Here is a 26,405-nt window from a genome sequence, read left to right on the forward strand (position 1 = left end):
TTGCCACATCTTAGCAAGAGATTTCCTAAAAGTGTCTTAAGATTTTGCTTGGCTCATTTTCTCTCCCTGGGTTTACAGAAGTCTGCCTTGGGAATGCAGACTGTAAGATGGACTCTCTGAGATGCACAGATTTCAGGCTTGTAAGCCTTTATAAGAATGTTAGAAAAGTTCTCACAATAGATAGATGTCTTTATCTGTTTCTATCTATCTATCTATCTATCTATCTATCTATCTATCTATCTATCATCTATCTATTATCTCTATCATCTCTATGTCTGTCTATCATCTATCTATCTATCTATCTATCATCTATCTATCTATCTATCTATCTATCATCTATCTCTCTATCCATCATGTATGTAAGTATGTATGTATGTATGTATATATGTATGTATGTATATATGTATGTGTGTATCTATCTATCTATCTATCTATCATCTATCTATCTATCTATCTATCTATCTATCATCTGTCATCTATCTATCTATCTATCTATCTATCTATCATCTATCTCTCTAGCCATCATGTATGTATGTATGTATATATGTATGTATGTATATATGTATGTGTGTATCTATCTATCATCTATCTATCTATCTATCTATCTATCATCTATCTATCTATCTATCATCTGTCATCTATCTATCTATCTATCTGATTGGTTTTATTATTCTGGAGACTCTTAACTGAGGTGCCTTGTTAGCCCTATGTCACAGATGATGAAATAGATACTCAGAGAGGACCCATTGGCAATCCATAACACAAATAGAATTCAAATCTGTTTGACCTTCAATGCCTGACCACTCAGTTTTCAGCTTCCTGGGAACATGAAGCATTGAAGTTATAGATCCAGACTTACAGGTCCATGAATCCATCCTGTGAGCTCTGACTTCCAGTTTTGGCTTCTGCTCCCACCCCCACTCTGCCAGGTCTGCTGCCATGTTCTTTTGTACTTGCTCTTGGATGGAAATCCTCAGCACAGAGTAGTAGAGACTGTCTACCTCTTTCCTGATTGACACAGATCAGATTCTGTGTGGGCGGGACTGCACCACTGCAGAAGCAGCCCCCTTATCCTTCACCATCTGCATAAACACACAGTGGAAGTCACACTCTCTGTGTGTGCCCTCTCTGAGGTTATCAACTAAACAGTATATTTGGTTTTCAAATCAAGTCATCTATAAAAACCAATTTGTCAGGCTAATAAATTCAATTCTGAGTCACAAAGCCCTGCAAGAGGGTTGGAGCCCTGAAATCTTATTTTTAAATGTTTTATCCGCAGCTGTGAGAGGAAAAGCCCTTTCCACCCCCTCAAGGGTGAGATTGTCTCATTCCTCTGATTCATATTCATCTTTCAAGATGCAAGGTTTTTCATAGTTCTCTTCCTTTCGAAAGTAGGCGTCTTTTTAATCTCAAATTTAAACAATAACTTCACATCCCAGTGCCTGACTGTTTCTAGAAATCTATTTCATTTCACAAAACAAGTCACCAAAGCATAAATTTTTGTACAATTTCCACTTTAATATCTCTACCTGAAATTTGGATTTAGATGACTATAGTCTAAAGCCTAGAATACTTTGAATTTTGAAAGTTCTTCCTCTGTGGAAGAAACACCTATTTGGCAAAATATGCTTTTTAAATTCAGGCTTTATTTTTGGAATCTGGGGACAATTTTAAATCTTAAAAATCACGCACTTCCCCAGGGCTTTGTGTTTGTTAGAAAAATGGATGAACAAGATCACAAATTGCCGAAACTAAAAATACAACAAGAAATTCATTTTGAGTAAAGATTTATGAGGCCCTTGAGACCTCAGGGAAGCTGCAGAGGGCCATCCATCACCAGTGAGCTCTGTGCCTTTTTTCCCTCCTCAAACTGCTTTGCTTAAAATGGTGATGAATTATGCCGTCACCCCAGTCGTGTGTTCAGCCATTAACTTCGTTCCCGTATAGGAAAAGCATGCTGTTGCTTGTTTATATTCTCATTTATTTTATGTTGGGGAGCAATTTACCTCTTTGGGAAGATGCTGTAGTGAATTTGGGATTTGCTTTTTTTTCCTGGCAGGGCTTCATCAATACTCGGGAAGGAATGGGACTGTCATTCAGTTCTGTCACCAGCTGGGCATCGTCAAGTTCCTCTACCCTCAGGCTTCTCTTCTTTGCAGAGGACAGACTAGTACCTGCAAAACGGTCCTCAAGAGTCAATAAATTGCTGCCTATGAAGTTTTTAGCCCAGTGCCTAATGTGCTAGGTCTTAAAAGAAAGTTGCTTAATCCTGCAGAAAGTGCTTTCCGATGCCTCTGCTTATACCAGAGCAGGCCTGCAGGGTGGTGCATCTTCTCCAACCACTTTCTCCTTTTTCACAGTGTGGCAGCTGAATAGAAGAGGGGAAAGGTGGATAACCAGCATGCAAGACTTCAGTAGGTTCTTAATCATTGCTGAACTGTGTTCTGAAAATGCCCTTTTTAAGCTGAATAAGACAAACAGATGGACTGGATATAGTCAACGTGATCAATTAATTTAATGGTTGGGTGAATGTAGAGTGGTAAGATTGTGAGAAACAATTGTAAATTTCAGGCAAAATTTCTACATGCTTGCGTGATTGTGGTGTTTGACTACACCACAGTTTGCACATAGTAACTACTGGAGATACCCGACCAAATACACTATGACAGCTTCTCCTTGCTTTACGCCTATGCTGTTTCTCTTTGTGGTCTTTTAATTGGGGTGGAGCTTGAATCCAGATTTTTTAAAAAAGATGTCAACTTTATTTTCTTTATTCAGTAAAGCAAGTTGCTTTATTCAAAAACACATTAATAACTTAATGCCAACAGGCACAACTTTACTATAAAGTGGAATTATCTTTAATGGTATAGTATTTTGTATAAAAAAATTTTAATTGATTCTTTGTGGTTTTCACATCATGCATCCCGATCTCACCCATCTCCTCGCTTCTGCCCTCTTTCCTTGCAACCTCCACCCCAAAACAAAACATAAAAGTAAAACCATAAAAATTATCTCAGTGTAGAAGCTGTAGTGTGGCCCAATGAGTCACACAGAATACCCTTTGGTCTATATATCATAAAGAATGCACATTGCAAGAGTTCATTGTAATGAGTCATTGGTCTGGTTGGAGGCTTCTGCTACACTATTGTTACTGGGTCCACACTGAACCTCCTCTTGGATATCCTATTGTTGCCTTGTGTAGTGGAGGTCCTGTAGCTTTGGATCTACAGCTTGAGCCCCTTCACATGCTCCAGCAGTTCATAAATGAGGTGGGAGATAGGGTGCCTGGGCTTGAGTGTTAGCTGGGTTGGTCAGCCCACCAGCTTTCCCTCATCGTCACCACTCAAGCCAGCCTACCCAGTGCAGCAGGCAGTAAGGAGCCAGGCCAACCCTCCTTCTCTCATACCCTGGGATCAGGCTTGCTAGCATTTATATCACCCGGGCCAGCTCTACAGCAATGCAGGGCCCCTTCTTCCGATCGCTGTACTTGGTGGAAGCTTGTGGGTTTTCAAGACTTCAGTCTAACAGTGCATCCCATCTTCAGTTTCCTTCCTTGGAATGTGTGTCCTTACAAGTGTCTCTGGGTCCACCTTACCCAAGTTCTTCTGCAAGCATTAATTCCCCAGTTATTGACTGCATTTCATCTGCCCTTCCTATTCCCTCCCAGGGAAAAAGAGATCTGTCTCTTTTTTATGTTTTGTTTTAATTTTAGGAGACAGGGACTCATGTAGCCCAGAATGGCCTTCGTCTTGCTACATATTAAGAGACAGCATTGAATTCCTGACCCTCTTACCTCTACTTCCTAGTTGCTGAGATTGTAGATATATATCACACAGTTCCTGCCTTTATGTGTTTCTCTGATACATAGTATATACTCAAAATATCTATAAACCAAGCAATAGGTGGATTGGCAACAAATTATAACCAAAGTGTAAACCAGAATAGCTACATCTTTGGCCTCGTTGTGCCCTACTGATGACACTCGAGAACTTTCACAGAGTAACACATACCCAGCACCAATGAAATAAACACTCGGCAGAAGAAGACAAGAGAAAAATCAAGCTTTAGCTGGGACTGTACCCCAAGGAAGGTGAAGAAGTACCTCCGGATTGATAGGTCAGACTCCAGACTCTCGACACATAGATGGGAAGATGAGCTGTCTGTCACTCCTCACTTCCTCAGACAGGCAAACATTCTCACTCTGCTGGCAAAGCCATGGGGAAGCAGGTTTTTCTGCACAATGCTGTTGGGGGGTACAGAATGGCTTAGCCTCTATGACAGACTGTATGCATTTGTCTTTTAACCCAGGCGCCCCCCTGCTGCAGAAAGGAAGTGACTAATAATAGCCTGTGTAATAGCAGTGTGTGGTTACTCCCACATCTCTAGTGTTGTGGAGTCATTTTTCCTCTTCTTAGCCTGGTTAGTAGATTTTAAAAGGACATTATAAAACTTATGTGGTTGACCATCAGCTTCTTCTACCTCCCTCTATTTATTTACATTTATTTATTTTGCTATTTATTTACATTTACTTATTTTGGTGTCTGTGTGTGTGTGTGTGTGTGTGTGTGTGTGCGTGTGCACGCACATACATAAGTGTCAGTGCTGAAGCACACGTGTGGAGGTCATAGGACCCTGTGGAAGTGGGTTCTTTCCTATCATTTGGGTTCTGGAGACTGAACTCAGGTCATTAGGCTTGGTGGCAAGTGGCCTTACATGCTGAATCATCTCATTGGCCTGACCATCCAATTATATTGTTTTCCTTTAAACTGAGAAAGAAAGAGAGATTGTATATAGATATTTGTTCAGTTTCTAGTTGATTAAAATGTGAAGGTAAATACAATGCCAGATATGTTCCATCATTTATAGAGGCAGAATACATATCCTGTATATATAAATATACATATGTACACACACCCTATAATATATGTGTGTGCGTGTTTACAGGTACACACACACCACAACATAGGTTTTAAAAGTTATCTTTGAGTCTTATAGCCTTCCACTTAGTTCAAGACAGTATCTCTTGTTTGGTGCTACTTAGACCAGACCCTGAGACTTTCTGGGTGTTGTCTCTTTGCTCCCGTAAGAGCTCCATGATTACAGGTGCATGCTAACACATTTGGTTTTACATGGTTTGCAAATATTTTGGATTGTTAAATTATAAAAGCAATTATGGCCTACAAGTCATTATAACATATCCACTATAATCAGAGGCAAACAGCATAAATGCATTGTGAAATTGTTGAGAATCAGGGCCACTGAGACTTTTCTTTAAGGGGGACATGCTTTGGTTACCTACTTACTGAAATGCTGTGATGAGGAACAACATGGCCTTTGATATGAATTATATTCTATTATCCAGCCATTCATTTTGCCTTCTGAAGTTTCAGAGGGTTTTGGAGTCAAACAACATATTTTTAATGTATTCATTTCTTATTTCTTTATCTTTTCCCTTTCTTAGTTCTAGAATAATTGCTTTCTGAAAGGAAAATGTCAAGAGTGTTAGGGGATGGAATGTTGATTAGTGAGTGGTGTAGGTGATATGCTATATATAAGAAATGCTGCTGTATTAAAGATCTCCGGGAGCCTTCTCACCTTCTGTGGCCTTTACTCAAAACGAGGAATGGAAAGGTCTTACATGATCAAGCTAAATCTCTCAGAGAAAGTCACATCTATAAGAATGTTTTCTTGTGCTGTAGAAATAGAATATCATGGGCAGGGAAAAATAAAGTTGAAGCCATGGTAGGACATCAAAATCAGCCAGAGAGGACGTGAAATAAGAGAATTTCATGCCATGGAAGTTTCTCTTACAACAGAGAAGGACAGCCTGACTCAAAGGTGGAGTCTATCGAGGTGAAACTCTTCTCCAGCTACTTTACTGGCTCCAAGTGGCTGTTTAATTAAACAAATGCTGTGCATGCATCCACTGTCCATCATCCATCATCGTGCTGACTTTACTCAGCTGTGGACTCTGTGGGACCTGCCCTGACTTCAGCTCAGCAGTTTGGAAATGTTAGCATTCCTAACATTCTAGGCAAGATGGAGTCTGGCAATAATCTAGAGTATTCCTTACAAAGTGTCATGTTAATGAACATCTTTCTTCATGGTCTCTTATTTCCTTACGTATAAGCAACATTCTCTGATCAATTGTCCTTTGTGCCTGAAAGCCCTGCTTTTCCTACCTCACTTCCGTTTACCATATTACAGGAGAGATTTCCAAACACTAAGTAAGATAAAATGTCTTATTTTTCATGATTTCAATTTTTTTGAAATAGCAGATGTAGAAAAATACTTATAGAAATATGAAGTGCTATTGAGGAAATGTTAGAGGATGATAATTAAGTGAACCATTTAATGGACTCTTTGTTGTATTAGAAAATTCCAGTTCATTAGACAAGTAAAATTTTTTGTTTCATAAAATGGGAAGGTTTGACATGGCAAAGTTCCCAAGACCAGTGAATCACAGATTCAAAGGCAAACATTGATTTTGCTGTTTTCCGATCTTGTATCCAAAGCACAAAATTTATTTTAGTACTGGTGAGTCTCATGGTTCTACAGTGATGCTATAGGTAGTGACATCATATGCTTACTCATTCACAGCCAAGAAGAAAGGTAGTGACATCATATGCTTACTCATTCACAGCCAAGAAGAAAGGTAGTGACATCATATGCTTACTCATTCACAGCCAAGAAGAAAGGTAGTGAGATCATATGCTTACTCATTCACAGCCAAGAAGAAAGGTAGTGACATCATATGCTTACTCATTCACAGCCAAGAAGAAAGGTAGTGACATCATATGCTTACTCATTCACAGCCAAGAAGAAAGGTAGTGACATCATATGCTTACTCATTCACAGCCAAGAAGAAAGGTAGTGACATCATATGCTTACTCATTCACAGCTAAGAAGAAAGGGTCCAAACTGGTAGGAAAGACTTCTCCACCTCAGTCTGTAGTAAGAGGCCGCTTGTTTGTTTCCTGGCTGCCCAAACTCCAAAAATAATCATACAGAAACTGTATTAATTAGATCGCTAACTGACCAATTACTTAAGCATATTGCTAGCTCGCTCTCCCATCTAGAATTAACCCATATCAATTATTTCATAGTTTACCATGAGGCTCATGGCCTATCTGTAATGTTTCACCATGTCTGTCTCTGGCAGCAGCTCCCCAGCTTCTCTCTGACTCCGCCTTCTTTCTCCCAGCATTCATCCCCCACCCCCAGCTCTGCTATACCCTGTCACAGGCTCAAAACAGCTTCTTTATTAACCAATGATATTCACAGCATAAAGAGGGGAATCCCATATCATCAGTCAGATGCCCACTCTAAATAAAAGTGGTGGCTAGATAGTTGACAAACATTACTGGAATCCATTAATGAACCCAGCTCTTGTTTTGGAATTTGGATGAGATGGTTAAGGGAAGGACAAAGGAGAAAAGGGCTATTGTAGAGGTATTTGCTAGTATTTGTGTCAGGTATGCCTTGTGGTCACCAGGGAAAGCAAAGTCATTCATTCAAACTCTATTTACCGATCACTGGTGTGCCAGGTATTCTCCTAGTCAACCAACACACAGGGCGAATAAGGCAGTCTCTGCTCTAAGGAAGGTATCATCATGAACTCCCAAAAGTATATGAGCCGTGGCTGGTTTCTCTCTTCAGAAAACAGTCATGCTTGTCCAGATTACAGAGAGGGAAGGTTTTATATGTAGTTTGTGAACAGATATTTTTGGGAATGGCTTTGGGAGAAAAATATCAGGATCTGACACCTTAAAGGATGTGTTCTCAGATATGTGCCTTGCTCAATGTTTTTTTTTATTGTCAGAATCCAGAAATAAAAGAGGACAAGTCTTGTGGTTTAAAATTAAATCAGAATTATTTACAGATTGTCCTAGTTACCCCATTATTGTATGCCCTTCTTTGAGTGTGTGTGAACTTTATAACAATGAAAAATCATAAAGAGATGTAGGTATGCCCATCTTTTGATACAGAAAGGGCTTCCAGTCTTATGTACTCATGATATGCTTTGAATATGAAATTGTTTGAAGGTGAGACTCCATAGGCTTCCCTGTTGGAATAGTTGGTTCCTGGTTAATAGCATCATTTTGAGAGGTTTTGGAATCTTTCAAGTGTAGGGCCTACCTAGTGAAATTTGTTACTTCTATACAGAGACTGCTTGTTTGTTCCCAGCTTCCCAGACCTGAAATAATCACACAGAAACTGTATTGATTAAAGCACTGCTTGTCCAATCACTTAGGCGTATTGCTAGCTAGCTCTTATATCTTAAAATAACCCATTTCTATTAATCTGTGCATCGCCACATGGTTTTGGTCTACCAGCAAGGTTTTGTCCAGCATCTGTCTCCCGTGGTGGCTACATGGCGTCTCTCTGACTCCACCTATTCTCTATATATATATTAGATTTCCCACCTGGCTATATTGTGCCCTGCTGTAGGCCCAAAGCAGGTTCTTTATTAACCAATGGTAATAAAACACATTCACAGCATACAGAGGGCAATCCCACATCAGTCACTAGAATGGGAATGTGTTTAGGGCTAGATCTTTCCTGGAGGCCTGATGTATGGAAAATGAATATAGTGTCTTCCCTAAAACCAGGAATATGCTTGGAGGAACCATTAACAGCCTGGGGACCTTGGGGACTACAGCTTTAGATTTTTTTTAGATTCTGAGCACCCAGCTCCTGCCTTATTAAGGGACTATGGTCATCGGTTCCAAGGCCACTGTGTGCCCAATCTCTGACGTCATTGCGATGTCCTGTGTTTATTTTTTGCAAGAATGGGTGGATAGGTGGAGGAAATGAGAGGAAGGGAGGGAGTGGGAACTGGGATTGGTATGTAAAATGAAAAAGGATAGTTTGTTTTCTTTTTAAAACAATAAAATAAAACAAATTTTTAAAAAAATCAAGAGAAAACAAAACCAAAAAAAGCGACATAACAATGGCATCGTGAAATTTTCTGGCAAACGGATGGAATTAGAAAAAACAATCCCGAGTGAGATAACCCAGACCAAGAAAGATAAACAGTATGTTCTCACTCACGAGTGGACATTAGACATAAAGCAAAGGATAACCAGGTTACAATTCACAACCCTAGAGAAGCTAGGTAAAAAGGGAGACCCTAAGAGGCATGTGGAAGGCCCCAGGAAGGGGAAATAGCTAAGATCTCCTGGTAAACTGGGAGGAGAATAGAAGGGAGGGAATGGGGAAGGGAACTTGAGGGATATTGAAAGCTGAGTTGGAGGAGGGATGAAGGGGGAAGAAGAATGAAAGAGATGCCTTGATTGAGGGAGCCATTATGGGGTTAGGAAGAAACTTGGTACTAGGGAAATTCCCAGGAATCTATAAAGATAACCCCAGAGGGTGCCTGAGTGACCCTTCCACCATAATCAGAGAGGTGACTACCCTAATGGTCATCATCGAACCTACATCCAGTAAGTGATGGAAGCAGGTGCAGTGGTCCACAGCCAAGCACTGGGCTGAGCTCTAGGAGTCCAGTTGAAGAGAGGAAGGAGGGGACACATGAGCAACACAGGGTCAAGGTCATCTTGGAGAAAACCGTGGAGACAGCTGACCGGAGCTAGTGGGAGCTCATGGACTCTGGACTGACAGCTGAGGAACGGGCATGTGAAGGAACTAGGCCCTCTGAAAGTGAGTGACAGTATGTGGCTTGATCTGTTGGGGGCAGTTGGCGGCAGGGGTCCAGGACTTATCCAGGGTGCATGAACTTTTTGGAGCCCATGCACTTTGTTTTACAGAGTTCCACAGTTAAAAGATGGTTAGGACTCTCAGAAAAACATAACACTTCGAGCTTTTGAATAGGTTTACATGGAACAGACCATGGGGCCTTTTGAAGTTGGTTAAATAATTCTGCATTAGGAGGTGGACATGAGTCACAGGGTCAAGGGTGGAAGGTTAGAGCTTCTTTGGATACTTGGCTCCTAGAGGTTGGTTCTGTTTTAGGAGACTGTAGAAACTTTGGGATGCAGCGTTTGAATAGAGGAAGGGGATTACTGGTGTGGGCTTTATGGATTATGGCCCAGTTGCAGCGCTACCTTGGGATCCGTCCTTGACTGACAGACAGCATAATGTAAGCAGCTACCCCATGCTCCCGGGCCACGGTCTTTAGTCCCTTTGCCGTTATGCCTTTCCCTCTACAGTGGGCTCTATCCCTGGATTCATGAGTCAGAAGAAATCCTTATTTTCTTAAGTTATTATTTTTCCCTCCTGCTAGGATTTCTACCACACTGATAATAAAACGATGTCCTTTATGATCCATAAAATGCTTCTGTTGCATGTAGGATGCATTGATAATTCAAATATGATAAACAGGAGGGTGAAGGATGATTAATACTGCACAGATTTCCTCTGGGATAGTAACACTAGCTGTGTGTAAGGGAAGGTTTTATTGAGCCCTGCCCTGTGGCTGTGAAAATCTATTGAGGTAGAAGTACTGAGGACCGTAAAGATTTCTTTTCTGAGGCCTTTTGGTGAAGGATGCTGGTTATCCATTTGTTGTCTTTCAATCCCACATAAACATTTGCTCTTTTTTTCTGACATGGAAATGTGTAGAATGTAGCCCCCAGTTCCTTGATAGTTGGTTTCCTACTTAGCATCGTCAGTGTGAGGCACAGACGGGCACCAGTGGACATCAAATGGGCAGAAGCTGGAATCGTTTTCCTTTCTGTCTTCCCCTGTCACCTCTCATTTTCTAGAAGTATTTCCTTCCAGATCTCTTTCCTTCTCACCTCCCTGATACGTAGGGGTGGTGCCTAATCTTTGCCTCAGCTATTCATCTCCTTTTAATGCTCCCATTTTCTAGCTCAAGGAGAAGGGATCAGCAGATAGAGAGAAGATGACACACTGATTTCTTTATTTATGATTCAGCTCCCAGTAAAGCATGGGGAAGGCTAAGCACACTGACTGTGATGTTTTGAAATGATATCTACAATTGTTTGTACATAATTTAGCTCTAAAAATATTTCATTTCTATATCCTGATTTTAAGGTCCATTTAAACAATGCGGCATTGAGTAACAGCATCTCAGCCTTAGCAGGCTCCACTGCCTAACCCACACGGTAACTGAATTCTGGGGCAGTCCTGTGAGTGATGCCAGAACAAGGACTCACAGCATAGCATTGCCTTTTGGAGAGGCACAACTATGGAGAGTCTTCAAGTGGAGTACATTAGCTCTAGTAAATGAACACTCTCACACAGGTCATGACTGAAGAAGTTGCGATGCAGGCTTCAGCTTGCCTCTCTCCTTTTTCGTCCTCTCTCTTAACCAGCCAGTTGATTCAGATAGACCCTCCATCTACACCTAGGACTTGCAGAAGGAACTTGAGTTGCCAGAAGTTAGCCAAGAAAGCCATTGGCTCAAGTCCTGTATCTCCAAAGATTTGTTTGGATTGCCATGGAAGCTGTGAAGATGGGCTTGCCGTACAAACCAGATTCACAGCAATCATGTAAAAGCCAAGAAGGCTTGACAGCCATGTGTGATCCCAGAGCTCATAGACAGCGGATCCCTGGAGCAAGCCAAATAGACAGACTAGCAGGAATTGATGAAGAAAGTGATGAGCAATCAAAGAAGGCACTTTGTGTCAGATTTTGGTCATATGTGCACATGTACCCCTTACATACTAAAGATTTCATACACTTGTGAACATGTGCACACACATACAAATGTAAAGACAAAATTTCCAATTCCCTCAGTGTTTTCATTTGTTTGTTACTAGTTTTTTTTTTATTTTCAGAGGAAATTTTAACATTTTAATTTGCCCATTCCTGTGAGCTAAAGTGAAGCACTTAACAGTAGTTGAGAACAAAGGTTTTTGGTAAATGAATGAAACAATCAGATCTAGGAAGATTCACAGGGCAACAAGGAGGTACGGGAGTGTAGTTTAATGGGAATGCATCTGCTACAGTCCAGGAGACCTTAACCAATGTGGGGACAGTAGTAACAAGAAGAAGGGAAACAATGCCAGAAATACAGTAGCAGTTGAGTGGTCACAATTTGGACAAGGGTTTGATAAGGAGAAGAGCAGCAGAGGGAGGCTGAGTGTGAAGGCACTTGCTGCATTCCTCGATGCCGAAGACTAAGAAGATGCTTTAGGAGGTAGGGCTGCCTTGGGAAGAGTTTTGGATAAGTCTTGGAGTGGGTTTCTGGAGCAGCTGTATGTGGCACCTCAGATACTAGCTGCATGTTTCAAGTTTAGGCTATACATTTTATCTTCCTTGTTTCAAAGCAACTGCTTGAGCTGTGGGAGAGAGCAAGGTGGCATGAGGGTAAGTCCAGAACAGTGGAGGGAAGGGGGCTCTGTAGTCACCTAGTGGGTGTTCTTGTGAGTGCTGGACTCAACAGCATGGAACTGAGATCATACCATCTGCTGGAGTCAATGTGGACATTAAAACAAACAAGTGTATTTTCCTTGGTCTACAATGCTGTCAAAAAGAATAATAGCATCAGGCATGTCACCAACTCCACATTTTTACTTTGTACCAAATAACCATGCAAAGTTAGATGCTGTTTCTCTAGACGACAATTACAGAAGTAATTATAGTGTTCGGTGATATATTTAGAGATAGCAAATAGTCTCCTCTCAAACCTAAAGAAAGAAAACTTATTTAATCCAAAATTTGCATTCTGTAAAATGTCTGATGGGTCCTCCCCCGAACACTACTTACTTAGAAGAAAAGCAAAGTGGTGCACATATCCTCAAAACTCTGAAGTACAAAGATGTCCAGTCTAAAAGGACCTCCCCTCACTCTGCTTCTAATTATCTGCTTCCTAGCATTCTGGTATGAAGGGAATGATGCCTGAACACAAGAGGAGATCTGAGGATTCATTTACCTTAGCTGAATCGATCTTGACTCTACATATCACACAAAACATTTTCCTAAGAAAAAGACATGTTCTGATTTCTACTATGGTGTGATTGTCTTCTAAAAGTACAAGAAAGATGGAAGAATCCTGTTATTTCAAAAAAGTTATAAAAGACCTGTAAAAACAGTAGTAGAGATGGCAAGCCTTCCTAAAATTTAATTTAGGGGCTACACCTTGGTGTACTTTGGTAACTAATGCCATTCCATTCAAACTTTTATTCCTGGGGTATTGACAGAGGTTTTTATTCCACCTGGTCCTGCAGTCATTCAGTCCTAAAGAAACACACAGAGGTCTCCATTAATCATAAACTAGTTAGCCTATTAGCTCAGGCTTCTTATTAACTCTTACATTCTATTACATCCTACATTAACCCATAATTCTTGTTTGTGTCAGCAACATGGCTTGGTATCTTTTCTCAACCTGTTTCCTCTGCATCTGGGTGATGACTGCAAACTGAGTCTTTCCTCTTCCCAGAATTCTCCTGTTCTCGTTGCCCCACCTCTACTTCCTGAATAGTCACCCCACTTACACTTCTTGCCTGGCTACTGGCCAATCAGTGTTTTATTAAAAGCAATACAAGTGACAGGGTACAAGACCATTGTCTCATAGCCCTGGGCACTGCTGTAGACTTAGAAATATCCCATTAGAGACTTACTCCTTTTTTGGAGTTAATATTTCTATGATAGGTGTGTGAAAATTTTCTTGGGTTCAACATTAATTCTTAATGTCTAGAAAAATTTCAGTTGTTTACTTGGGCTGTTAGAGAAACAAGGGTACCTTGGAGAGAGAGGAAGAAGCAAGATGCAGGGGATTTGCCTGTAGTGAACCAGTTTTGTCAGCCCCATCATTGACCTGGGGCTATTTCTGGTTTGGTTTCCCCTTTTCCCTAAAGAAGACAACTTTTAATCCCTTGGATTGCTAGGGTGACTCAGATACAAGACATTTGAGATTCTGGTCAGGTCTATACACACGAGTTTCAAAACAGTTATGGTGGGGTTCCCAGCATTGCTCTGGGGGAGCCTTTCAAGTTATGGGCAGCAGGATATCAGCAAAACTGAAGGTCACCCACAATACTGCACCCTGACTGTGTGCTACATTCCCTGTTTGTCCCAGAGTTACTTCCTGGGAGACTTTCATACTGAAGAACTGAGACCACTGCATTAGAAGTTGCAAGGATTGAAAATCATATGCAGTGGTTTGAGTAAGAAATTCCCCATTGAGAGGGCCTTGGCCCTGCCTCAAGTGATGTCACAGATTTTTTGACGCCCTATGGGAACCTTCACTGTCTCTGAGGAGTGGTTGTGGGGATGGGTAGGAGAAGATGGGAGGATGGGAGGCAGAGGAAACTAGGAACTGGGATTGGTATGCAAAATAAGATTGTTATAAAAAGAATTTCCCCCATAAACTCATTTGAATGCTTATTCATCAGGGAGTAGTGCTACTTGAGAATGATTAGGAGGTGTGGTTTTGTTGGCATGGGTATGGCCTTGTTAGAGGAAGTATGTCACTAGGGGTAGATTTTTGAGGTTTCCAAAGCATAAGCCAGGCCTTGTGTCTCTTCCTGCTGCCTGTGGATCTGATTGTCAACTCTCAGCAAACTTCTCCAGCACCATGTCTACCTGTGTGGCATCATGTTCCCCACTGTGGTGATGATGAATGAATTCTCTGGTGCTGTAAGCAAGCCCCAGTAAAATGTTTTCTTTTATAAGAGCTGCAATAGTCATGCTGTTTCTTCATAGCGACAGAACAGCGACAGACATCCCTCGGCCAAGCACAGATGACACTCTTTAGCTAGTGGCATCCATGTTGAATTTGGACAAGCATAGGACTACTTTCTTCTTTCTATGTTTCCCTTAGGGAATGCACTGTATCATCTATTTCTGTCCCATGACTACATATTGGAAAAGGAAAAGCTGTCTAATTTAAGTAACTATAATTAGAGGACTCATGGCTCAGGATTAATGACACTGCCAATAAAACCCATAACTGATTTTGAAGGTATAATATGTGCGATTTGTGGCTTGTCATGGTTTTAATAAGAATAACCCCCCATAGGATCATATATCTGAATATTTAATCATCAGGGGATGGAACTCTTTGATGGGACTGGAAGGATTAAGAGGAAGTGTGTCTCGGGGGGTGGGCTCTGAGGTTTTAAAATCATGCCAGGCTCAGGGTCTCTCTTAGTCTGTGAATCAGGATATAGCTTTCAGCTACTGCTCCAATACCATGCATGCCACCATGTACCCCATGATGTAATGGACTGAAGTGCCAAATCTATAAGCAAACCCACAATTAAATGCACTTTTTAATTAATAGTTGCCTTGGTCATAGTGTTTATTCACAGCAATAGAACAGTACTATGACAGGGCTTATATTAGATGCTAGGATGTGTTAAGATTTTGCATGTAATGCGAACACATGGATTATGGGGACCAGAAAGCAGCATTCTATGGGTTACATTGTGTTTCCTCAAGTCCATATAACTACTAATCCATTTTACCCTGGAATGTGTCCGTTTTTGGATATGGGACCTTTAAAGAGATATAAGATAAAATGAAGTCATATTTCTGGGCTATAATCTACTGTAGCTGTGTCCTTAAAAGAATTGATGAAGATAAAGCACCACAGATTGAGAGCAAAGACATAAAACACAATGAGGTCATCTGAAATTCAGGGAGAGGGACTCAGGAGAGATGGAGCCTGTCAACACATAGAGCTTATACTTCTAATCTCTAGAACTGTGTGGAAATTAATCACTGTTGTCAGACTCAATGTGCACTGTCTAGCCTTAGCCAGTAATCACAACCAATGGGAAAAGATAAAAGGAAGCTACTACTTAAAGCAGCTACTAGCTTGTACTACCAGAATTTTATTATTGGGAAGAAAGAATGAGTTTTGTCTGAACATGGGGTTTCCCATTGTTAGTTGGGCCTTGAAGCTACTGTTGATTTCCACATTCTTCATGAAAACAGATTGTCAGTTTTTGGTCTGAGGTTCTGTCCCAAGAGAAGAACAAAGCGTTTCCAAAGGCGTTTCACCTCTACATTGTCTCCTCAAGTTGTTCTGGTGTTGTTTATTTGATAAATGACTGTGTTACAAAAATCTGTTGTATTTGGGAGGCAGCTTTGCTTCTTATTCTGAAATTACAAGGCCTGATGAGAATGTTTCTTAATCAAAGAATAAAACTTCTTTGGGAGAGTGCTAAAGTGTTGCAAAGAACTGCTTTTTAATCCTGGCCACCCAGAACCAAAATAACCACACAGAAATTGTATTAATTAAATTATTGCTTGGCCCATTAACTCTAACTTCTTATTGGCTAATTCTTACATCTTAATTTAACCCATTTCTATAAATCTGTGTATCACCACAAGGTTGTGGCCTACCAGAAAAGTGTCAGCACATCTATCACCAGTGGTGGATCCATGGTTTCACCTGACTCTGCCCTTCTTCCTCCTAGCATTCAGTTCCATCTTCCCTACCTACCTAAGTTTTGCCCTATCAGCAGGCCAAGGTAGTTTTTTTATTCATTAACCAATACAAGTAACACACATACAGAAGGACCTCCCACACCATTTTGCCTTTTCTGTTTAAACAAAAAAGAAGGCTTTAACATAGTAAAATTCTATCAAGAATTACAATTACAATATTTATATCTACTTTATCTTTTATCATAACTAAGGAAAACTATAACTATAAATTTTTTAACTCCATCAAAGACTCCAGAAGGATATAATATTACCTAAGTAAACAGGAAGTACAATTGTAAGCAACTTCCAAAACTCTAGAATTGACAGAGATATCTCGCTGCCTGGATAGTCACCCAAAGTTTTGCTATACTGTTGGGGCACCCATCTTTAGCCTATAGGCCCATAGTATCCAGCAGATTTTTCCATGAAGCAGGAAGTTTTAAAGACAGTTGAGTTACTTTCTTTTGGATCATGCAGAATGTTTCTCAGACTCTTTCATGAAGCAGGAACCCCGAAGGATCATCTCACCTTTAGGCAAGTTTAGCAGTCATTTCTCTGTGGGTCCTTCATATCCAGTGAAGCAGTCCAGGCAAGAGCAGATCCTTGCCCAAATGGCTAACAAACTCCATAAATAGCCTCTTCGATGCCCATCTTCCTCTTGAAGTAGCTTGGTACTGCCAGGAGCAGATGTGTCTCATTGTCATGAAAAGTCCTAAGTTATTAAAACATTTTAAATGCTATATCCTGAAGGTCTCTGAAAGATTTGAAGAATACCTATCTAACTGAAATATAACTCTACACATTTAGAAAATCTAACATGACTACAAACTTGGCTATTATAAATTATTATTAAATTATATTTCTTAATTATATTTTATATTTTTAAATGAACTACACAATCACAATATATTAATTAAGGGCATAAATATACATACAACATAATTAACCTTAAATTTGTATTAATAAACCAAGATCCATACCAATGCAAATCTCTATAGCATATCCCCCTTTAAACATAAACAAACATTTATAAACAATATTTGGGAATAAGGGCACAGTTCTGTCCAAACTTATTCCCGCTGTTTATTGGGCTAAGTATTTTCTTTGTGGGGGTGTACTTTTGAGGGGCATTTACAGCAACCTTTCAAGGGTCTTGTTCCAAGAAACCATTTTGTTCTGGAAGCAATCCACAGGCTTTCATCTTCTGTAGAAACAAGAGAAGAACTTTCCCAAAGCAGTATATCCTTAGACTCAAATTTTGGAATCAAGATACTTTTTTAGAAAAAGTCACTGCTTGGCCCATTAGCTCTAACTTCTTATTGACTAATTCTTACATCTTAATTTAACCCATTTCTATTAATCTACGTATCACCACAAGGTTGTGGCCTACCAGCAAAGTTTTAGCACATCTATTTTCAGCGGTGGATCCGTGGCATCACCTGACTCTGCCTTCTTCCTTCCCCCATTTAGTCCAGTTTTCCCTGCCTACCTAAGTTCTGTCCTATCAATAGGCCAATGCAGTTTCTTTATTCATTAACCAATACAAGCAACACATAGACAGAAGGACCTCTCACACCACTAAAGTTTCAGTTTCTGGGGACATGATAGGGTGGAGATCAAGACAACTCAGAGCTGTTTGTTACTTCCACTGATAGATATGTCCACTCTGACATTCAAGTTTGGCAGAGGATTAGGTCACTACAAATGGGTGCCTCATGGTCTGATGTTAGAGTCTTAATTTTCTACAACAAAAAACAAATATCAGAGCAATGACTCTATGGGTTCAGTGGGTCAGAGGACTTTCTGTACAAGCATGAAAACTGGACCCCAGTATCCAAGTTAAAGGCTGAACCTTGTGTTCCAGTAGATGACCATATCCATGTACATACTGACCACACCACTGAGACTCAATAGGTTATTTAAAAAATATTAAAGAAGTATAAAATAACAAGGAGGATATCAAAGTTGGAGGGGGATGTGTTGGATGTAGTGCAGTGGGAGTGAGAGAGAAAAATGGGGGTTACATATGATCAAGATACATTGTATACATGCATGAAATTACCAAAGAATAAGTATTTTTAAAACTAGGTGTGGCCATATACATACATGGAACTCCAGCACTAATAAGAGTGAAGACAGGAGAATCCTGGTAGCTCAGTGGCCATCCATGTAGCCAAAACACTGAATTCCAGTTTCAGTGATGCACCCTATCTTCATAGAATGTATATAGTGATAGCTCAGATATCAAATGTTCTTTTTTGGTTCTCACCTGTACACACATGGGCATGTGCACTGGCATATATTGATGTGTGTGTGTATGTATGTGTATCACATATATACATAATAAAAGACACACACACACACACACACACAAAGGCAAAAGTCCTAAACTTTTTAGACAAGCAAGCAATGTTAGATCTTGTCCAGATCAGTAATTTTATATGGATATGATAATTTTATTGATATCAGTAATTTTATATGATAAATTAGTGAGTAGTTCTTCTGAGGGAAAATATTGAGGAAATTTTATGAGGGGTATAGGAGTATGGTATTGGCTGTGAATCAGGTTTTTGATCTTTTCAGCCTGACTGAGGCCTAGTAATTGCATGAATTTTCATTTTGTTAGTTAAGCCAAGTTCTCTGTTTACTGTTAAGGAAGGAATCTTTAATTTGCTCCACTAGGGTGCTGGCCTAGCAGTGGATGGAAAGGCTTGGCTGTTTTCAGTTGGAGGTAGAATTGATAGCTATTTATCAGTGTCCCATGATCAGGACCAACTATTTGAAATATTTGTAGTTGTTCCACATGTACGTATTGTCTGTTTTAAGTGTATAATTTGATAGTTATAGAATTGATTATATCATTATACAAATGGTCACCACAGCTTAATTTAGTGTTTAGTTCCTTTTACTTAGCATGTTTTCTAGTTCATCTATGGAATATCCAGGGTTTGCTATTTCTCTTAACCAGTGACATAACAGTTGTATAAATAGAACACATTTTATAGTGTATTTATTTAAAAATTGCGTTCCTGTGCTTTCTCTTGTCAAACAGAGCTCTAGATGCATGGCTAGCATCAATACGTACTATTATTTATACAATGCCCACTAAAAGATTGTTTCTTGAATAACTTATTCTGGGACTCCAGGGAGATCAAGAAATAATTTCACAATGATCCTCCTTTTCTAACTCTCTTCCCAGGATCTGGGGGTGCCACAGGCCCTCACCCTGGCCTACTATGTGTAGAGTAGGGCATAAATTCACAACCTTGGCTTCACCATGAAAACCATTATCCCAACTTTCCCAGACAGCAGGGGTTCTGCCCTCTAGTCATAGTCTTGAAGTCCTGACAGGATATGATACTTCCTAATCTATGGGAAACCACAAGAAGGACAGTCATCTCTTCATAATGATACAAGGGAAATCTGAAAAGTTTTATCCAGACATGTTGTTGATATTCTCCTTTAGTCATTTAGATCTCACATAGTAACTGCTGACAGTGCAGTCATCTTCATCTCTGTGGTCTTTAAGCTAAGATCTATAGTCATCTTCACCTCTGTGGTCTTTAAGCTAAGATCTATAGTCATTTTCACCTCTGTAGTCTTTAAGCTAAGATCTATAGTCATTTTCAACTCTGTAGTCTTTAAGCTAAGATCTATAGTCATTTTCAACTCTGTAGTCTTTAAGCTAAGATCTATAGTAACTTTCAGCTCTGTAGTCTTTAAGCTAAGATCTATAGTCATGTTCGAGCCTGTAGTCTTTCAGCTAAGACTGATATCTAATTTCAGCAAGTCTTACTCCCCACCTGGTACCCAATGTGGGGCCCAGTCCATACTTTTTGGGATCAGTCTGCCAGCCATTTGGTGCATAGGGCACTGACCTCTGTGTGTTTCTTTGGGACTGAATGGCTGCCTGACTGGGTGGGACAGAAATCACAGACAACAAGTGGCACCAACATGGAAAGCTAAATCCCCTTAAAACCTGAGATACCTGGGAAATAATTCTAGACAAAAAAAAGAACAGAGTTAAGTATAGCTTCTTGGTAGCATTTTCTCAGGTGAGCTCTGTTTGCTAAAAGCAAGTACACCTTATTTAAGAGAGGCTTCCTGACTCCGTGTTAGAAGTAAAAACCTTACAGTTTTTTTAAGAGGCCCCACCACAAAACACTTAAATGGTGCTTATGAATAGCCAACAGCATGCTTGTTGGTGGCAGCACCAACCTTAAGACTCCATAGAATTGTGGCAATAAACATGGCTCCAGCCAGTACCTCGCTATGAGGCTAGAATCTCAGAAAGCTAAGGAATGGGCTAGATCCACAGCTTTAATCCCAGCCATATCGCTTAGCAACAATAAATGTAGTCAGAAAAAGAGAGATATTTAGTAAAGATATATTCAGATTTAGAAAACTTGTAAATGGTTGACAATGTGTTTAAAAATATATGTAGGCTTGGGAGAAAAAAGAAAAAGAATAACGTCCTTAAAATGAAAAAGAAAGAGAATATTTGGGTATGGTGGCAAACACCTTCAATCCCAACACTTGGGAGGCAGAGGCAGGCTCATCTCTGTGAGTTCAAGGTGTAGTGGCACACACCTTTAACCCCAGCACTTGAGAGGAAGAGGCAGGCAGATCTCTGTGAGTTCAAGCACAACCTGGTCTACAGAGTGAGTGCCAGGACAACCAAAGATACACAGAGAAACCTGGTCTCCAAAAACCATATATTAAAAATAAAAAGAAAAGAATAGAGTTTAAAATAAAGTCATGTAAAGATGGAAACTACACAGACAGTCTGGATACTGTATATTATTGTGTTACCTTTGAATTGTTTGATAGCTGAGGAAGGAGCAATGGCTGCTAAAAGACATTTGATTATAAATGTTGGTGGATTAATCCAAGATAGGTATTTTGAAAATGCCTTGACTTCAAAACTGAAGTCAAAATATAAATTATTTTGAAGAAGAGGTTTTGCTTTTGTTTCCAAAGGAAATGAGAGCATATGGATCATACTGGTTTAAAAAAAAAAATCAGCTTTGATCAAGGAAGACCCCCTGAGAAATCTCAAATGAGTTCTACATCTAGAACAGCTTCAACTCCATTCAGGACTTGATCATAATTCTAAATTTTCTTTAGGTCCCCATAAGATTATCAGTGCCCCCAATCAGCAGGAAGTAGCCTGGAAAACTACACCCACATTCCCCAAAAATGGATTATGGATGTTTTTCTTTGTTTAGAGTATTGGCTACAATTTGTTATGGATAATGGTCAGGGAGAAAGTTAAACAAAGGAGATTAGATTCAGAATTTTTCTTTTGGAAAAAAAAAACGGGGGAAGTGCTGTGAGACAATGATCTTATAACCTTTAAAGACTTGTCAGTTGTATTTTTTTAATATAATTTAATTTAATTTAATAAAATGCTGCTTGGCTGGTAGCCAGGCAGGAAGTATAGGCATGGCAACCAGAACAGAATTCTGGGAAGAGAAAAGGTCAGTCTGCAATCATCTCCCAGACACAGAAGATGCAAGTTGAGAATGCCTACTGATAAAGGTACCAAGCCACATGGCTAACACAGAAAAGAATTATGGGCTAATATAAGATGTAAAAATTAGTTAATAGGAAGCCTAAGCTAATAGACCAGCCATTTTATGATTAATGTAGACCCCTGTGTGTTTCTTTGGGACTGAACGGTTGCAGGACCTGGCAGGACAGAAACCTCTGTCAACACCCATCCCTGCTCAGAGTGTCTGAAATAGTAAAGAAAAGCTGATTACACTAGGAAGGGCCACTTTGTCCAAGCCCTACTGGTACATTTTCATGTAACTACAACATTTTCTGTGACCTAATTTTCTGGACTGGCTCAATGTTTTTGTCATTGGAATGGTCTTGGTCAGAATATGGGTAAACGGCTTAAGCTCAAAAGTACCAGATTGACTTGACATTGACAGAGAGAACCATGGAGCTGGAGTGACACTGACATCCTGCCTTCCCACTCAGGACAGGACCCTGGATGAATGCTTCACTATATAAAATATTCATGTGGATACCTGGCTTAGTCTCTTAATGAATGCCATTTATCCCAGTTCTAACATTCCTGTCACCTTCCTTAGTTGACTACAAAGGAAAAATAAATCTTCATTTTTAAACTGCAGCTCAGACAATGAAGCCACAAGCTAAATAGTCTGTTAGGGATGTTGTTTGATCTTGGATGTCGATATCAACATTTAATTAAATGTGGTAGCAGGAAGTGACAATGGGGCCATGATTTTAAGCACACAGAGTAGAGTGGATACACAGTATACTAAATCCTCATCTACTACCGTAGTTGAGTGCCATTGATCAGTCACTTAAGTAGAATTTATTGGGCAGTCATTTTAAATTTGGCTTTGGCTTATAAAAGTGTTACTTCATTTTCCTTATAGGGAATCCTAGCCAAAAGCTTTCAAATCACTTCTTCAAGGTCAATCATATATGAACTCAGCTACATTAAAAGGAATTGACATGTTTATTTCTTATAACACGGAGTGGAAGGAACCAGGAGAATATGGTCTGCAGATAAGACAGAGCTCAGGAAGAACACACAACCACAGAAAATGACCCTAGGCTCAAGACAAAGTCACTCCTTTAAGAGCTCTGATCCTTATTGTAATAATAAACAATATTCTTTTTGCTGTTTTCCATCTGATATGTGATTTATAATTTGTAATTGTTACTTTATATACAAACTATTTAATGGAATAAAATATTTTAAATATGAATCTTAACAAATTCAGAGACATCATAAATTCAGAATTATGGCTGCCTTTGTTGGAGAAATGGCCCACAGTGCCATTCTCCTGGCTTTTCCTCCCTCAGTACTTTCTCCTGGTGTCATTCTTGCTCCCAGAATTCCTGTAACTAACACTGTACCTCATTCTCCCCTCTTTCTCACTCAAGTCATTTAAAATCATTTTGTGAAAATTAATCCGAATTTCTGCGAGGTGGATATAGTGTCTGCACTGTACACTTTACTTAATTACCACTGAAAGCTTCATGAGACTTCAGGGGTGAGTCAGCATGGGCGGTTTCATAGCATAAATCAAGACAACGATATCATCACTAAAATATTTTTATTGCAATTAAATTTTAAATGGTATGTTTGTCTAAAAGTCATTTAGCTTTAGGAGTGGGTAATTTTATAGGAAAAGCAGTTTGATGTCTAGGATTTTTCTAACATAATACAGGGGACAGATGTTGATAGCAGTCAGACAGATACTGTCACAAGTCAGTCCTTGATGAACTTTGCGAGGATGATTCAATACTTATTATTCTGTCACCTAATTTGCATAATTTGATTGTTTTATCATGAAAGAATAAGTACATATAGAAACATTGTAGACCTTTCCCCTTAAATAGTAAAAAAAGGATCACCGTATTTGGGCACAAGCTTTGTCTCCAAATTAATACCAAATATATGCTTTAGTACTTCTTCTATTTCTTCTTCTTTCAGAGTCTTAAACTCTACCAGATCAACATTGTCTTTATAATTAAACTTTTTGTAGACAAGAATGGTGCCCAGTAAACTATGAACCCCTTCTTGGGTCTGCAGGGAGCAAAGTGATGTATTGACCATTACTGAAGTTGGAGATTGTTGGGCACATTCACTCACGGACTTGAAATCTTCAATTGTTCGAGGTTCAAGAGTAAAAGAGAATATTTTTCGGTGGTTATTCTTCTCAAGAAGCTTAGAATCAATGAATTCTTGGTTTGGAACATAATGCTGCCTTTTAGTTTGGTCCAGGTACCAAGTTCCATTCTCTTCTGTCAAGTGAAAGATGGCAGGCATCTGAGGCTGATCCTTCCCAGAAATTAATTCCAGAGGCTCCCATGGCTGGTAGGAAAATGGGAATGCAGCATCCACAATATACTTTTTGCCACTGAGGGTCACCATCAGCATGGGATGAATCATGGTATTGCTATATCTGCAGGCTTGGAAGTTATAAATTTTTCCTCCCAATATTATGGCCTCAAATCCTATTGTGGTCAGAGCCCAGTAGAAAAGCTGATTCAACTGGAGGCACCAGCCACCCCGCTTCTTCCTCACGACATGATCGAAGACGGCCTCTAAGCTCAACTCCATGGGTTTCCCGCAATGGATATTCAAGTTCTCAAAGGGAACAGCTCGTATCTGGTGCTGAAGGATTTCAGTTAATGTTTGCAAGTCTGGTTTGTTCCTGGAATTCTGATAACCGATTCTTTCAAAGTATTTTTTAATGTCCATGGTCCCCTAAGGCAAGGAAAACAAAATAATCAAATATTACTGTCTGTACTTAGAGTTCTCTTTATAAGTTAGTTATCTATTAAAGTTATTTAAAAGAAAGCATAAACACACAAATACAAAATTAGCTTACATATCTGTAACAATTTCTTGAAGCTGTGTTCACATGTGTATTTCACTTAACAGTGTCAGTGAACCTGGAGGGACACTTAGGCCATGTCTTTCTCTTTCAAGTATCAGAAGTTAAAAATCTAGGTTAGATGATACAGTGAATGGTAAGGTGAAGGTTTAAAGGTGCTGTTATGTCATGAATGAATTGGAGGTTCCCAATTGGTGCCCACTAAACAGGTCTCTAAACAGTGCCTGAAAGAAACAGGAGTAGTTAACAAAAGAACACTGGACTTTTAATTCCTACAGCCTAGAGTCATGGGAGAGGAAAACCTGCAGTGCAGAACTGCCTAGGTCATATTGGCCTGAGGGCATGTCTTTGGGGGAACTGTCTACGGTTCTTTCTGGTCTTGTCCTAACTTGTCACAGTAATGGACTGTAATGTATAAGCTATAATCCATAATCCCTTATCTTCCCTAACGTTCCATTATAATTTCTTTAGCATACCAACACACATGAAGCAAGAATATTGACCATTCTCTTTTCCCTTTAGTTGTATCTAACCTTGTGCAATGTACCCTATTAAAAAATTGGATATGCATTCACATTGATTGTTACACTCAAGAAACAATTTACCGAATATTTGCCAAGCATTTGCCACTGACACAGGGCTGTAATGACTTCATATGTGTTGCAGGATATTTCTGTGATACAACAGCATGGCCAGGACACTTTGCATAGTTTATTTGGACCTACATCTCCATAAGAATGAGAATCTACAAGCAGCTTGCTTGGCAGGCAACCATGTAGGCTGGAGCAGAAGCTGATGGCTCACATCTTCAAGTATAAGCACAAAGCAGAGGGAAGAAACTAGAAATGACATGAGCCTATTGACTCTCAAAGCATCCACCTATGATATACTTCCTCCAGCTAGGATATACCTGTCACGCTTCCCCCAAACAGTGCCAACAACTGAGGACCAAGTATTCACATGCCTGAGACTATGGGGGACATCTCACTCAAACTATCACAACTATGTGGTATCAGAATGACAGAGACAGGGAACTGAGTAAATAAATAGCACTTATCTAGAAGATTGTTTTAAGTAAGCTGCTGTGATGATCTGTAAAAAAATGGAGCCCAAAGGGAGTGGTACTTACAGGAGGTGTGTCCCTGTTAGAATAGGAGTGGTCTTGTTGGAGTATGTCACGGTGGAGGTGGGCTTTGAGGTCTCATATATGCTCATACCCAGTGAGATAGATCACTTCCTGTTGGCTGTGCAAGATGTAGGACTCTCAGCTACCTCTCCAGCACCATGTCTGCCTGCATGCCTCTGTACTGTGGGACAATGGTCTTTGATCCTGTCACTTGTATTATTTTAAAAAAATACTGATTGGCAAGTAGCCAGGCAAGAAATATAGGCAGGGTGACCAGGAAGGAAGTAGAGGCAGGGCAACAAGAACAGGAGAATTCTGGGAAGCGGAAGAGTCAGTCTGCAGTCGTAACCCAGATACAGAGGAAGCAAGATAAGAATGCCTTGCTGATGAAAGGTACCAAGCTACAAGGCTAACACAGACAAAAATTATAGGCTAATATAAGTTATAAGAGTTATAAGAAGCCTGAGCTAGTAGACCAACCAGTTTATAATTAATGCAGACCTCTGTGTTTTTCTTTGCAACTGAAA

General features: G+C 39.8%; 1 protein-coding gene across 1 annotated transcript; it reads right to left on the minus strand.

Moving 5' to 3' along the window:
- Positions 1-23,531: 23,531 nt before the first annotated feature.
- On the minus strand, positions 23,532-24,617 carry LOC119813085 (arylamine N-acetyltransferase 3-like). Its single transcript, XM_038328202.1, has one exon. It carries the CDS (start codon positions 24,614-24,616, stop codon positions 23,744-23,746), a length of 873 nt encoding a protein of 290 aa, XP_038184130.1. The 5' UTR covers position 24,617; the 3' UTR covers positions 23,532-23,743.
- Between the last annotated feature and the right edge of the window lie 1,788 nt (positions 24,618-26,405).

This window comes from Arvicola amphibius, chromosome 4 (genome assembly GCF_903992535.2).
Source record: "Arvicola amphibius chromosome 4, mArvAmp1.2, whole genome shotgun sequence".
NCBI classification, from domain to species: domain Eukaryota; kingdom Metazoa; phylum Chordata; class Mammalia; order Rodentia; family Cricetidae; genus Arvicola; species Arvicola amphibius.

Coding starts and splice junctions, on each gene's coding strand:
- LOC119813085 (XM_038328202.1), bottom strand. CDS start 24,616: ATGGACATTAAAAAATACTTTGAAAGAATCGGTTATCAGAATTCCAGG.